The sequence below is a fragment of the Squalius cephalus genome, assembly GCF_949319135.1.
Source record: "Squalius cephalus genome assembly, chromosome: 13".
Taxonomy (NCBI): domain Eukaryota; kingdom Metazoa; phylum Chordata; class Actinopteri; order Cypriniformes; family Leuciscidae; genus Squalius; species Squalius cephalus.
Genome location: NC_137134.1, coordinates 28,063,149 through 28,079,718, shown reverse-complemented (window position 1 = coordinate 28,079,718; position 16,570 = coordinate 28,063,149). Strand labels below are relative to the sequence as shown.

General features: G+C 38.1%; 1 protein-coding gene across 4 annotated transcripts in view; it reads right to left on the bottom strand.

Moving 5' to 3' along the window:
* The window catches only part of asic1b (acid-sensing (proton-gated) ion channel 1b), a 178,056-nt gene that overhangs the window by 25,881 nt on the left and 135,605 nt on the right, over positions 1–16,570 (bottom strand). Inside the window, exon 1 of one of the 4 annotated variants that reach the window (XM_079890642.1) lies at positions 6,628–7,697. The exons of 2 other annotated variants lie outside the window; for them this stretch is intronic. In XM_079890642.1, coding sequence (XP_079746768.1) covers positions 6,628–7,230 — 603 coding nt within the window. In that variant the 5' untranslated portion in view covers positions 7,231–7,697. Of the gene's footprint in view, positions 1–6,627; positions 7,698–16,570 lie in introns of those variants that run through there. One more of the 4 variants, XM_079890644.1, reaches the window with a different exon arrangement.

The following is a 16,570-nucleotide window of genomic DNA, read 5'->3' as shown; positions in this document are numbered from 1 at the left end:
AATGCAATGAAGATGGTCACATCTTCTTACAGGGTTCCCACACCTTAGTTAACTTCAAATTCAATGACCTTACAAGGTCTTTCCAGGTCCAATACCCTAAAATTCAAGGACTTAATATGGGGACACATTTCTTGTGTCCAACAACAAATGTTGAGGTACCATCGTAGTACTTTCGACCAAGCGTGAACGTCATGTCAATGTACAACACAAAGTACCTCACGCGGGAAACACTTAACGTAACGCGTAAATGCGTGTAACTAACGTAAATCAAGCAAGCTAGTATGCATAGGCCACAAAGTTTTGGCGAAATCACACATTAGTGGACTGGAGGGAATAATATGATTTTTTTTTCCAGAAAACGTCTTGCACAAAATAAATTCAAGCACTTTCAAGGACCTCTTTCAGCATTTTTAAAAATCATTTTCACAAAAATGTCAGGGCCCCCAGAATGTTGTATGAATAGCTGAATATGCAATACATCAAAAGACACACACACACACACACACACACACACACACACACACACACACATTTTATTGTAGCTTCATACATTCTTATTTTTGTCAAGGGGGTTAGTTCAAAGCAACATTTTGTATTTTTTTTATACAAAGACTACATCCAGATCGGATTCAGAATGATGATCAAAACACAGATGGAGTAGATTGAGTCCATCAACACCCCCAGAGCTTCACAGTCCTATCGCTTGTCCTGAGTCAACTTTTTATTCAGTAGCATTAGGCAGTTTGGATTTATATGCTGTTTAATGTTGATGATCATGTTATTTTACGTATGCATATGATTACATATGATAACGCTTGTTTCTGCTTCTTCTTCGCCTGTGTTTTGATCAGGAGATTCAGTAATCTTTCAGAATATGTGTCATAGCACCCCCTACCATATAACAGTGAAAACACGGAAAGCCGAAAATTTCCGTCATTGGTGGGGAAAGATTTAAGAAGTGAATAAATGTTATGCATTGCAAGCTAATTCAAAAGAATTAACTTCTTTCCATAAGTGCCAATGTTGGGTCAATTGAGAAGATTTACCATAAATATTTTTCCGTCAGGACCACTATCATCAAAGATGATTTACAATTAGCATTCAGTACTGATTGGCGGTATGGTTCTGTTCTGGTTAAGAAAGTATGTATAAGAGCAGGGAGCGCAGCGATAACCCCCTTAGGGTGAACAAAATAGAACCAACAAAATTGACTGTGGTTGAAAGGGGGAGCTGGGGATGGAGGAGGGTACTTCGCTCCTGAGCAGATGAATGATACTGAATAGACCTTATAGGGATGTTGTGATAGGTGTCGTATTCCTAGACGTGGATCATCTGAGAGCTTGACTGATGTGACCTACGCTTGATTTGTCTGCAATTAAACCGTATTAATAAATTAAAACTGTATTTTGTACCATGTAAAACTGTATTAGGTATCATAAACTAACAACAAATGATACAGCATTTTTACAGCATTTATTCATTATTAGTCACTACTGTACAACTTTTAATATTAATAAATAATAGTATTTGTATGAATTAATCAAGATTAACAAATGCTTAGTTTTCTTTTTAATGTCAACTATTGTTTTAACAAACGTATTGTAAAAGATCACTAGTTTTATATACTTATATGCTTTACACATGCACATGTGAACTTATACATATAACAAAATGCATGTAAAAGGAAATATTGTTCAAGGTGAAACATAATCTGTTCCATTATAGGTGGCAGTATTTTAAAAACCCAACACATCTATCAACACAAAAGGAGGCAGAAACTATAAAAAAGTCTATCATGAAATATGAATTGTGAAAGAGTGATTTTAAAATTGCACATTGTTTTTTTATTGCACCCCGAGACACAAAAAAACCAAAACTATTATTTATTTATTAAATGCTTTCTTCCACATGCCTGCAACTCCACAAAGCAATTTCACAATCCACCTTACGCAGCAGGGCCAGAAATAGAAGACGATACGTCACTATTAGCTTCCACTTCACCGTGATAGAAGTGAGACCGCTGAAGAAGACGCGGCTCCGGTGTCTCGCGAGTGTGACTGATATACCCATCAGTACTGATCAAGATCAGCGCAATGACAGTTGCGCCTTCTGAAATGAATAATTCACTGAGACCCAAATGGCACTGTGCCGCCCGCTCGAGGGCTGCCCGCGCACCATGGCGAGCTCCTAGCAAGCTAAAGCTGTTTGTCAGAGTTGTCAAAAGACTTTGATTGCAAAGCTTGCGTGTCTAATAAGCTGCACAACTCACTGTCCGTTTTGCCGCAGCTGGTGGCTTCAGAAGTGCGATGGCTCTGCGCTTTCACAACGGATCAGATCAAGGCTGCTGAATCGGAAAACGACTCAATTATACAGTAACATTGATGCCAAAGTCAAGCTGTTGAACGTGTCACATGCTTTCCAAATCAGACAATCTTCAGTCATAAAATGTGGGCAGAATATGCAAACCTCTCAATTGAACATGACAGTTTAACTCAGTATGGTTTTATGAACAAATTACACAAATCTGTTCTGCTCACGTTGCATGAAATATAGTTTTGCCTCAAGAAAAGACCCAATTTTAAGCCCTTAATTAATGAAAATGATTAAATAACCATCTATGGCTGTCGTAATGCAAACAAATCCATCTTATGGCTTTGAAAGATTTGGAATATAGTGTAAAAGCTATATGGACTACTTTCATGGTGCATTTTGGGGGTTTGGAACCACATGAGGATGAGACAGAATTATTTTAAAGTATTCAGACTAAAGGTAAAGCTTCAGTCAGAAGAGCCCTTGGTCTCCAGGTAGCTGTGTGAGGGTTTGATCTTAAAAGCTTAAGTGTTTGTTATGTTTGAGAGGTTAGTGTTCCTGGTCTGACAGCAATCAATACTGGCACAAAGATGGCCACAGGGTGTGCCTCAACTAAAGTTGGCCACAAAAATCAATACCGGCTCCTCTATTGACGGCTGTCGCACACATCGACAGCAGACTCAGTGATGTAATAGAGAGGTAATATGGCCAATTTAGGACCACCAGGCCTGCTAAAGGGGTTACGATTTATCTGTTAGTGGACTGCCTGTGGACAGAAACACAGGCTCCAATCTCTCAATGTCATCTCAGGTCAATCTCTCAGATAGGTCTCCACACTGGACTCCGTCCTTTAGAGCCAAAGGCTCATTGATTCTCAATATGATTCAATCCACCTGCAGCACAGTAGCGGCTTTTCCCTTGAGATGTCATCCTCATTTAAATCATCTCTCATTTGCAAAACTGAGGAATGCAAAGCAAAATGTTTTCATATTAAAAATACAACTAGAGATACGTCAGAAAACATGAGGGTGAGAGAACACTATGAATGATTCATTAAAAGTATGTAATAATTTTTAGACACTTTGAGGAACGTTTTTCACACCACAGTTCATCTTAAGGTAGATACATCAATAATAAACAATTATTAATATTGCATAACACAATACACAACATCACACAATTTAACATAACACAATATTAACATCTGAATGGAACAAACCTAAGGCCCTGTTTACACCTGGTATTAAGATGTGTTTTGGTCGATCAGATCACGAAGGAGACGCATGGTGTTTTAATCCGTCCCTTTTGTCCACTTTCAACCACGTCAGTCCTGATTTCTTCAAGGAGAGGGTCTATGGACGGGTAAATGTATGGGCTTTTTCAGATCTTTCAATCTAATGGATGAAATAAGCTCATGCAATTTACATATGGATGTGAAAAGAGACGACAGAAAAACAAACGGAGAGCATCAGTTTTAGTTTCTGCTCTGACAGACGCAAGACCAGCAGAACGCTGTGAGTGAGTGTTAGAAATCAGGAATGCAGAGAGAACATTGTGCTTGGTACGCTTTTCCTCTTTTTAGACCAAACTTGGGTTTCCAGCCGATAAAGTTATCTGGCTAGTGCGCTTCCCATAATGTTCACGCATTAGGTCAGTCGGCGGAGAGTAGACAAATTTTGTGGCTGTTTGAATGCATTCGACCACATGAGAGTTCACACTACAAAAGCAATCCAGTCGAATGTGTTTTCGATTACCTCTGGAAGTGGTTGAAAGTGGACAAGCTCAAAGCGTTTATTCCCCGTTTACACCTGTATTTAGCTTGTGATCAGATTGACGAAAACAATTCTTAATACCAGGTGTAAACAGGGCCTAAAATCCATCACATCAGCTGACTCATCAAACTCACTTACAATCCCTTCTTACCAATAGTGTGCACTTAAAACAGAGCGCTATTCTATTCTGCTTGAAAATACATTTTCCTTTACAGCGAGAAGAAATGCAAAGTGGTTGAGAACTGTGTTAGGATAATTACAGTTTACTTCAAGCTCGACTGGCGCTTCAATCTCAGACTCCAGTGTGCTGATAGTACAAGATAGATGCAATTTAAATGAAAGCGTATCTGTATAGACCCTTGAGACTGACTCATGAAGAGGTGCTGCAATTGAACTAGACAAAGTGACTCTGCTCATGTGTGAACAAGAGAAAGAAAAGTGGAATTACAAAGCAAAAGTTTTGTCTACATGTAGACGTTTAAAGTAGTGTGTGTGTGTGTGTGTGTGTGTGTGTGTATTGACTAAATAGAAACAAGCCCATAGGGAAAGTGGCCTTTTACCACAGCAGCTGCATTGATGCTGAACTACAAATCAAGTCAAAATGCTTCAAGCCTAACAGTCAAATGATTCATGCTGAACACCAGCAATTCCCCTAAAAAAATAATGCAAAATTGAAGTGTTAAAAAGTAACGAGCCGCATAAATCCAGTCATAATTTCCCAAATACACACCTTGACTGTCTCCTCATTTTTTTCTTCTATAATCACGTACTTGCAATGCAATCATTATGCAGAATGAAGAATAAAGATATTCACGGGGCATTGCCCTCGTCAAAATGACGGATCATAATTTCTACAGCAAATACGACGTTCTGAATACATTTAGCTAAATTACGTGCGACCTGGACGCGAGGAGATTGCAGATAAGGCTCTTGGGATGCTGAGGGCCTCCTGATGCAATATATCAAGGATGATATCCCTGGAGTCACATTGTTAAATGTGTTCAACATGACACTAGAGCGGCATTGTATTTGTTTACTGACATAAATATAATTGCGCATATAAAGCGATCTTAAAACCAAGCAGTCACCTAGATAAATGGGGTCAAGACTGAGGCCATGTAGAACACAACCATACGTTTTACTGAATACAGTGCAGAAGATAATGTATTTGCCTACTATTTTTAAAAGTAGCATGAGAGGAGAGAGTGCAATGATAAAATATTTCAAACATTGTCATGTGATCTTTTTATTTTGTGTTTAATCCAGTTAGTTAATTACAAAAATTAGTTAATTTCAATTTCGTGTAAAAAACGTCTGAAACATCTGGCATGCTGACCAAATTGTGGAGATGTTTAAAATGCAGTTGACAATGTCACGACATTTGTCACTCCGGAAATTAAAAGGTCAAGTGCATTACGTGGTATCCATTTTTCCATGCAATGTGCTCTTGTATACTACACATTTTGGACACATGGAAATTTCACATACTGTCCAAAGTACACAATATATAAAGCAGTAAGAGTATTGGAAAAACTTTAGTTTGCACTTTATTTTAAGGTGTCATTGTTACAGTGTAATTAGATATTTAAGTACTGAGTAATATTAAGCAACTACATGTACTTACTATAGGGTTATGGTGGGATTAGGATTTTGTTGCATGTAATTATGCATAATTTACTGTTATTACTATGGTAAGTACATGTAACATATAACAAGGACACTGTAAAATAGTGTTACTAAACTTTATTTTAAGGTAACACAGTTACATGTTGTTACATGTATACTCAGAGAAATAATAGTGAATTGTACATAAGCAACTAACCCTAAACCAAACTCTAACCATAACTAGGACACATAGTTATTATTACACAGTATATTTGAGTAAGTAACTGTCACCTTAAAATAAAGGGGTTCACTTTAATGTAAGGTGTCCTTGTTACAGTGTAATTCTACATTTAAGTACTGAGTAATATCAATTAACTATGTAGCCTACTATAGGGTTAGGATTAAGATTACGTTTAGTTTAGGGTTAGTTACATGTACTTATGCATAATTTATAGTATATAAACGCCATGTAACGTGTAACAAGGACACTGTAAAATAACGTTATCAAATAAATTTGAACCAGAGTATGTGTCGTTTACTTTTTTTAAAGTAGTAGGCAATATGCAGTATACTGTTTATCTTCCAAGTCTGTATACAGAGTCTTTAAAGATATTAAAATTGCAGCTGAAATTACTTGCACTTAATTAGTTAGCCTACAATGGACATGGAAGGTCAAGAGGCAGTGGCTATTCCACAGTAGCTGCATACAAACTCCCACAGTCTGTATTACATTAGTTGAAAAATGCTCAAATTTGCGTGGTGCAATATGCATAGGCTACTCCAAAAATAGTAGGCTACGAGAAATGGCAGTATGCTATTGTGAACAAATCCTTACTTTTAATTAAACAAATGCAAGATAAGGAAAAAACATCTCTAGCAGAACGCAAGCATTTACGATTCTTTCATTGTTTTTATCCTAAAGTTGAATGAACAAACTTACGGTGCTAAAGTCGCGCGGTCCGCACAGCTTCCCTTGAAATCGACAATAAAGTAACATCTCCTCGAGCTGATGCCCCAGACGGTCCAATAACTGCCTCATGGAGGGCTGAGAGTCTCGAGGAGGGGGCAGAAAGTGGTTGAAGTCCAGTATGCGAGATAACGGTGACCAGGGATGCTCACTACTAGTTCCGTCATCGTGCGATGCGAGCGCGTCTCGAACCGCTGCGGACACCTGCCAATTTTTCCCGAAGAGCCCGAGCCACCGTCCCGCGCTAAAGATGTCCGGTTTTTTCATACGTCGCGGCAGTATGATGTTCTGGTTGCAAATCGTCACGGCGGGAAATACGAGGTGTTTAGCGTAAACCATCTGCGCCTTGGTGTACACCGGCGACGAGAGCAGGTATCGGACCCGGTTGGAGGACCAAGTGAGAAGAAGCGCCAACGCAGTCAAAAACGCCAGCAGCCACGCGACTCTGCGCGGGTACGAGCCGCTCAGAAAGACATGTCTTAATCCGTGAAAGGTCGAGTGCTTTAAGAAGAGCTTGCCGGCTTCTTTCAGAAATCCTTCCGTGCGTTGTTTAGGTGCGGCGTCGCCTTGGCACATTTTGGAGAACGTTTGACGCGCAGTTTTACCTCAGAAGCGACGCGTTAAACGTTCCAGTGCTCTCCAAAACGAGTAATCATCGCGCGGTTCTGTTTCTGAGGCGGTTCGCTCGGGAAAGGATTCTGCAGATTCATCAGAACTGCTTGAAATACAGCGCTGTAGAAAATGAGGACGGTAAAATGCTATTTCTCCATATTTTCCCTCTCAGTGAAGCGAAATTTAGCCCGTACAAAAGTCTCAACTGTTGCCAGAAAAGGATACGGCGCCACATTTTCCTCGCGTCATGTGTTCTTGCGGTTCTGTCATTGTGTAAATCTGCTCTGCACTTTAATAAGTTCAATTTTCATAAATTCAGTCTAAGTAATTCACCGGGTAGTATTTGTACCGCTCGTTTTGCAACAGCGCGAGCCTCGTCCCTTCCGCGCGCGCTCTGCTCTGTTCCTCTGTGAGCGCGTGCATCCTCTGCTGTCTTTTACTTCACTGAACTTTCTTATTGCAGTGGTTCTCCCGTTTTCCATTTTATTTGAAGAAAAAGGACGTATTTCTATGATAATTAACCACGAGTGATTTATTTTGACCCATAAGATGACAAAATCAAAAAACATTGCCACATTTGAATCAAAATTTAGCACATGCATCATACTGATGATAAATTATAATGCTTTTTGTAAATAACCTATGTGCATGAATTATAATCTTAGATTAGGTCATTCTGAAAGCAAACATGCATTCATGAAATGGCAGCAGGTGATTTGTCTCTAAATGAATTCAGTGTGTCAGTGAAGTGTCAGTTTGTTAATATATTCATGGAGCATATCATCGAAAATAGCACCTATCACAAGCATACTTACGTTAACGTCAGCACATTCACTCTACTATCAAAATAAGGTTCATTTTTAATTAGCTAAATGTTGTACAATGCATCATTCAGACCAATAATTACACCCTCCATCCCTGTTAGACAGTAAGTGGGCTTGTTCTTAAGTTTGGGCTGTAAGTCAAAAGTGGGGCAAAAGTGGGCATAATGCCCAGCCCACAGGTCATGGCCTACTTACCTTAACAATGTGTTCAAAGTCAATAACCCTTTTTTTTCACTGGCAGGCTCTGAGATGCCTCACAAAGGGTGCTTGTCCAAATGTGTACATAATAGAGGACAGTATTGACCAGAACACTGTGCCAAAATAAACCTGTAAACACCTGGATGCGTTCGGTCTTATGTGAAGTGAATGCTGGTGGGTGGATCTGTGGACATTAAAGCACTGTCTGTCCTCTTCCGTTGTCCTTTCTTTTATTGAGGGAAAAAATATACGCGAGGAGCTATGAATGTCACAAATAAATTACAGTGGAGGAGTTACGATTCACATTTGACATTTAATTTCAAAGTCACATTAAATATGTGCCAAGAAGAGGTTTTAAATGACAAAGAGAATTTCAGGCTCACGAAAACAATTAACAAGTTATTTTGAAAGAGAACAGATTGTGATGTACGCTGTAAGTATGCACAAATTACATTTCTTGAGACTTAGAAGAAGATTTGTTAAAGGTGCTCTAAGCGATGCTGGGTGACGTCACTTCTTGTTGACGTTCAAAGTATTGTCAAACAAAACGGAGGCTAGCTCGACCCTCCCTCCTCCTCATCCCATCCCCTCCCTCTCCCTTCCGTGCTTCCTGAAACAGTCATGAACCATTTAGAAAAAAACAAACTGGATTTACCCACCTGTACATCAAAAACAGAGCCAACTGAATGTCGAATTGGAAGCCCTTCTGCCAGTGGAGTTCTCGCCACCTTTTTGAACGCTTTTCCGATGTAAATTCGGGACTTTGCGTTCCTTCTCCTTTCCCTATTCTTTGTTATTTGTTCATCGGAGGATCGTCTCTTTGGTCGTGTGTCGGCCATATAAAAATTCTCAAGAAAATACATTTTTAACGTTAGTCATTGTCTAGGACATCTCTCCTCTAGCTAACTTCCCTCTTCATGCTTCTCTCTCCTCCACTCCCCACACCCCTCTTCATGTGCACATGCACTAACCCCCCAAACCCCACCCCCAGATCATTGTTGTCAGTTATTGGCTGGAACACTGTTTGTTATGTTTTGTGGTCCAGGCTGGGCCAGTTTGTTTTTGTTGCCGTTTGTGGAGCCTGGGCTGTCTACAGAGACCGCGTTTTTTACAGTGTGTTCAGGGGACAGGCAGCTAGCGGATAGTGAGGAGATGTTTGCTGTATGTGACAAAAAATGTTTCAGCCTAAAAAACATGTGACATTGCTTTGAGCACCTTTAAAGGTAAATCTTTTTGAAATAATTTACTTAATTCAGTTTAAGTAAATATTGTAATAAACTATGCTAAATATATTTAGAGAGTGCTGCAGGGATGATGTATTTTTGCAGGCTAAAACCCGAAAACAAGCATTTTAGCACTTCCGGTTTCATCATCCCGAAAGACAGTGGGTTTTTTGAATGGATTTTTGTAAAATTTGTCAAGATTATCACGATGAAAAAAACATGTAAGAATCATAAGCTTTTGTTAGTCGCATACCTTATTTTCTGCAATAATTCAAAAGAAAATGGAAAAATCCTTTGTCGAGGGAACAAGTGTAATGCTCACTTTCGGTTTGACCTACAAAAATATGTCATCCAGGTACCACTCTATTGTTTATAATTATACAGATTGGATTTAGAAATGTTAAAATTATGAATAAACAATTAAGAATTGTGCTTTTATCTTCAAAAAGCTTTTTTTGTTGTTGTCACTTTACAGTGAATTCTGGAATTCAGAAATTCTGTCACTCAGGCAGAAGGAATAGCAATGATTTTTTTCATTTTTCTGAGACATGTGAAGTTGGAATGGGACCCCAATGGCAGTTTGTCATTGCACACCCACATGTTCGACAGTCACAGATGCTTTTTACAAGTGTCTTCATCAAAGAGGATGCAGCTCCGCCACAGGGACAAGCACACACTGAGCTACATCAACACCCAGATGAAGACGCAAATTAGTATTCGGCAAAAACTTGGTCTGCAGGCTTGGCGTCAAAGACCAATTTAATACAAGGAACCTGTAATGTTGTTGTTGTTTTTTTTTGGGAGAAAAACTCCATCCACACAGTTTTCTGCTGCAAACGAACAATGTTTTCTTTTAGATGCTGAAATGGGTTAAAAGATTGGAAAAATATTTCATCATATTGGTGAAGATTGAAAAAAAAAATCTAGAAGGTTGATGCAAGCCTCTTAAATGGATATGCACTGCTATTTTGTAAGAGAGGGTGATAGTACATCTCCTTTGGCCTGAAATAAAAAAGAAATGCTTTGAATTGTGTATAAAATGCTTCAGTAGTCTAGGTCCAAAAGTGGACCTTCTCAATGACGATTGAAACGCAACCGCATGACCCTGAAAAAGTCGTATTCTTTACACAACATTGCACTGGGATACAAAAGGGTACTTTAAAGGGTTAGTTCACCCAAATATTATGTCAGTAATTACTCACCCTCATGTTGTTCCAAGTCCGTAAGTAAGACTTTTGTTCATCTTCGGAACACAAATTAAGATATTTTTGATTAAAGGGGTGGTATAATGCCCTTTTCACAAGATGTAAAATAAATCTCTGAAGTCCCCACCAGAGTGTGTGTGTGATGTTTTAGTTCAAAATACCCCACAGATATTTTTTATATAGCATGTTAAAGTTGTCACTTTTTGAGGGTAAGCAAAAACGCCTTTTTGCCTTTGCAAAAACGAACATTGTACGTCACACGCATCACACACATGACCAGCGTCGGCCAATAGTGAGCCTACGTTCTGATGTACAACACAGAAGCGCTGCGCTGTTACACTATGGGAACTCACTCAGAGACCCACACAGAAGAAAATGAATAGTTGAGTAAAGTCGTTATTTTTTTGTTTTTTTACACACAAAAAGTATTCTCATCGCTTGATAAACTTATGGTTGAGCCACTGTAGTCAATTGGACTATTTTAAACATTGTATTTTCTAACTTTCTGGGCCGGCAAGTTTCGATCCCAAAGAAGCCTATGGAGGAGTGATCCAGCTCTCAGATTTAATAAAAAATATCTTAATTTGTGTTCCGAAGATGAACAAAAGTCTTATGGGGTTGGAACAACATGAGGGTCATTACTGACAGAATTTTCATTTTTGGGTGAACTAACCCTTTAACATTGAAAATGACTCTAGAATGTCTGATTCGGTACAAACCAGTACATATAGGGCCCTATTTTAACGATCTGAAACGCAAGTATCAAGCGCGAAACGCAAGTAACTTTGTGGGCGGGTCTTGGGCGCTGTTGCTATTATACCGGCGGGACAAATGACTCAAATCATTTGCCCGACGCAAATCTAAAATGGGTTGGTCTGAAGTAGCTTCATTATTCATAGGTGTGGTTTGGGCGTAACATGAAATAAACCAATCAGAGAGTCATCTCACATTCCCTTTAAGAGCAGGCGCGCTTGTTCCATGGCGGATTGCTATTATAACGGCGGATTTGCCAGGCGCACGCCAGAAGCGGTTCACAGCCGAGGAGATCGACGTTCTCGTCAGGGCCGTAAAAGACAGAGAAGTGACATTGTATGGGGATGGTAGAAACCCACCCAAATTAGCTTCGGTTAAACAGGCGTATAATAATTTGGGTAAATGTGTAAGCTAGATTTATGCCTATTTTTTCACATCGTCATGGACACAACAATGATTTCCCTCGTGTGTTAATATTGTTCCTTGTAATAATGTATGGTTTTCTAAAAATGAGAACTGCTGCATTAGTGTGTAGGCTAGATGAGATAAGAAAAGTGCATGCGTGTTGTGCACACGCTACATTGATTATGGCCAAGCATGCGCCCTTAAAATAGCATATGAATGACATGTGCAACCCGCCACTGACTTTAGACTAGGTTTTTCCTGGTCAGTGGCGGAATTGTTTTCTAAACCTGCAAAATAGCACCAGAGAAAGTTTGCGCCGGAACACGCTTCCTCTTTGCGCTGAACCGCCCCCGGGAGCGCAAATTAATTTCCTAATTTACCGACGTGCGTCTGTGGAGGGAAAAGTCCACAAAATAGGTGCAAAATAGGAATGATACATGCATCGGTGTACAAAGTCAATTGTGCTGGGTGCAAGATAGGGACCATGATGTTAAAAACTCCTACAATGCAGAATATTTGAGGTACCAATCTCTGCTACTCAAAAATAACCATGGTTTTACTACTAATAAAACATGGTTACTATAGTTAAACCCTGATAACCACAAATTAACCATGGTTTTGCTACACTAACCTAGTTTAACCATGGTATTTGCAGCAAAACTGCGGTTATTCAAATGGTAGGCAGTTTTACTAGATTAAAACCATGGTAAATTTTCATCAGTGTGTTAGCTGAGTGATACTGAAGTCTAGCAGAGATGGCCAGTGGGTTTAGGAAGAGACTCGAACCATGACAAAGCCACAACTGAGACAGCATTTGATGGGAAAAATCGTTTGCAGCCCAAAATAGCCATGATGTGCTCTAGAGTGGTTTATTTCACGGTGAACAAAGGAAAAAACAAAAAGCACAACAGCAATACAGCTCCTTCCAACATTACAACAAGAGCTCATTGATTTCTTCAGTCAAAGTAAAGCTCTTCTTACCTAAATGGAAGATTCTGTGTTTCTTGAGGGAAATTAAATTTGATGAAGATTGATTTCTTCATCTATTGAAATGCGACTTACATTTTCAATTCAAAAATGCTGTTTTTCATATGGAGTAGTTTTATTTATTTTATACTAATTCTCTAAGTTCTCTTTAATTGAAAAATATGCATTTTCATTCATTTACACATGGTTGCAATAACATTTAGTTAAAAATTTTGAGTGCCATTGTTTAAAAATGCTATTGACTGAAATTTCAAAGACATTCGGTTGTTATTCTTTAAAATCTAATGCCATATGTATGTATGAATGTATGTATGTATGTACCATCCTGACAAAAAATAAAAACATTTAAGTGTAGTTTTGATTAGAAGTTGATGATATTTAATATGCATTGGTTTAGCTATGTATAGAAAATCGGCAGACTTAAACAATTTAAACATGGAGCCACATTGAGATCCCCATATCTCTGAAAATTAACCATATTGTGCCTTAAAAATGAATACACCAAAATATATATATAAGAATTTGAATCTAAAAGGATGTTAATATATCTTTAATACTTCATGAGCTACAGGCATGCAAACTTCGGGCAAAAAAACACAAGAAGTGCTTTTTCCCATTTTTGAACTGTCACCATTGGCAAAGATGGCTGAAGTCAACAGTGATTTTGGAGTAGTTTAATGGAGTAGTTTTATTTACAACTTCAAACTGTATAGTGTAAGAGTACAGAGCCAGAAAACTAGAGAGCAGTTTGATGAAAAATTTAGTTCATATTGAGATCTTGAATTTTGATTGCATATTTGGCGCATTTCAGCCCAATTTGAGATATTTTTGAGATCTCAATCTACTGAAGAGAAATATTTACAAATATTTAATAAATAATTTTAAAAAAATGTTTTACACATGTAAGATTATTTGGTCTTTTTTTAAAATGAAAATCTGAGAGGGAAGAGACTTGAGTAAAATCTCCATTTGATTGTTAATATCATTGCTGTCTTGAGATTTTAAAGAGATCACATCTACAGATTTAGCCAAATATTATAAACTAGTATCACAGCTGGTTTGACAGTCCCGTTTTTACTAAACATTCTGCATACTAAACCCAGACCTCAGACACTGCTAGTGTATGCTGTATAGGCTATCAGCACCAAGGCTGAAGACAAGTGTCCTCTGCGGAGAGTCTGCAGCTGTGGAAGGAGACAACGAATCTCTCACATGATAATAGAGATAATTCAGTTCTGACGATGGCAGACGAGCTTCGGTTTTATTGAAAGAATGGTGAACGAGAGGAGGCGAAAGAGATAAATAAATAAAAAACTAGACAATGCAGCAGTGGATGAGAAGAGAGAGAGAGAGAGAGAGAGAGAGAGAGAGAGAGAGAGAGAGAGAGAGAGAGAGAGAGAGAGAGAGAGAGAGAGAGAGAGAGACTTTTTCTAAACCTAATGAGCTGCACTTTAACATTCATCAGGAAAGATAAAAATGTGCCTCAGGAGAAGAACGGTCATGACATTTGACGAATTTTCATGAGAAATCATGATCAAAGCATTTGAAAGATTTGCGTTTTAAGAAAGATGCAGTTATAGTTGGGGGGGGGGGGGGCATTCTAGATGTTTGAATCAGAAGAGGGAACGTTCAAAACATAAGAAGGATGTTTGAAAACAGGAAAAATCTGGAAAAAATACATGCAAGATGTTAACAGAATTAAAAGAACATTCAAAACAACTGAAGAAAAAAATTATGTTCAAGAATCAGGAGATAGAAATTCAAATGAATAGATTCAAGAGAATTTATGTTCTAAACGTTCCAAGGTCAAGGGTAAAAAAAAAAAAAAAATAATGAAAAATTTCTAATCGAGATAGAAATAACCAAACGGCTTGAATTCAGAGGGGGAAAAAAATCTAACAAAAATGTTCAAAATGTTTGAATCAGAAATTCAAATGATTACATGCACGAGAAAGAATGTCCAAACCATTCAAATAAACAGATTTTTTTGGTTTAATTACATTTGAATTGAAAAGACATTTAAAATGTTCAGGGGGAAAATTTATCAAATGGCTTTTTCTTTCTTCAAAATGCTTAATTTTTTTTTTTTTTTTTTTTTTTTTTTTTTTAAATAGATTAAAGAGAAAGATCTCTCAAAATGTTTGGTTCAAGAGAAAGCATGTTAAAAAAAATCCAAATCAAAGAATGTTCAAAACGTCAAACAGCGACATAATGTTCAAATTCTACAACTGAAGGTACATTCAAAACGTTGAATTCACAGAGAAAGGATGTCGAACACGTTTGTCCTGAAACAAACATGAATGTTCAAAACGAATCAAGAGAGAAATTGTATTTTTCAAGTATAGAGAATAAAAAGTCCACAAAAACAACACTGAAATGCTGCAAAAGAACGTTCAATGCTGCCTAACTAGGACGATTATGCCCATTACAACATCAAAAATGACGTCTGGTAAAGTATCACACAAAACGATCTAACATTATGAAAGGAACAAAATATTTGGGATGCACAACATAAATGCTGTCTAGCTGAGCACCTTGTGAAACTAAGAATTTTGAAACAGCCAGATAATTGAGAAACAAGGGATGTATCCGAAATTGCATACTTATGAGTAGGTACTTATTTTGAATAACTGCTAAATAAGTCAGTTCTATATAGTATGAATGTGTGCAGTATGAATGTAATCTACTCTACTCTTTTCTAGATCATACTACACTTGTCACATACTACTCATCACATACTATACTTGTCACATACTATACTTGTCACATACTACTCTTGTTATATACTAATGATTCCAGTTCGCATGGATACGCGGAAACTACTAAAAATTCTGTATTTTGCAGGCCGGACAAGTAATTTGGTGAGGTCAATTTGTAAAGAAAGACTACGCGCCTGCGCACATATATATTCAAACGTGCATACCTATAGAATGAACACGTAATATGCATGTGCACGCCATCACCGTTTTCACAGATTCAGGTTTTTGAAGTTTACACAGAGATAACGTTTTTCAAAAAAATTTAAAACTTGCACCTTGGAACCTATTTCAAGGTTTGCGTTCTCGAGCCACCAAACACTGTTGTTGTGCAAATGAACAGCCAGAACACATTAAAAGTTTACTGTTTTCAGTTCAAACGGTGTCGTGTAAGCGGCCCCTACGTTAATAACTGGTGATCTTTGCAACGAAAGTGAATCAATCAAAAACTAACTTTAGCTGGACAATAACTTTATTCTAGAGCTGCTGTAAAGACAAACAATCTCTGTTGCTTTGATTTCCTATTATCACTGGAAAGCTGCTTTAAAACAATCTGTATTGTTAAAAGCGCTATATAAATGAAGGTGACTTGACTTGACTTCACATACTAAATATGCGATTTCGGATGCAGCCAAGGAAAAAGCGCCATCAGGCGAGTCAGTGTGTGTTAGTGAGGCGGGTCTGATAAATGACTCTCAGACGGGTTGAACTGAACCCTTCTGCATGGGCCAGCTGCTCCGGCTCACTGCGGATATGAATCTTGTTCACATGACTAACCTTTAAAACAAGCAACAGTATCTCATAAATGCCCATGCATGAGAATGAAAACATCTCCAGAAACAATCTCTACAGTAATTAACACTGTCATTTTCCCAGAATTCCCTGAGAGCCTCATAAAGATAAACAGCTATTTTCAACACAACCTCGCTACAGGTCAGATTTCCCAGCAGTCT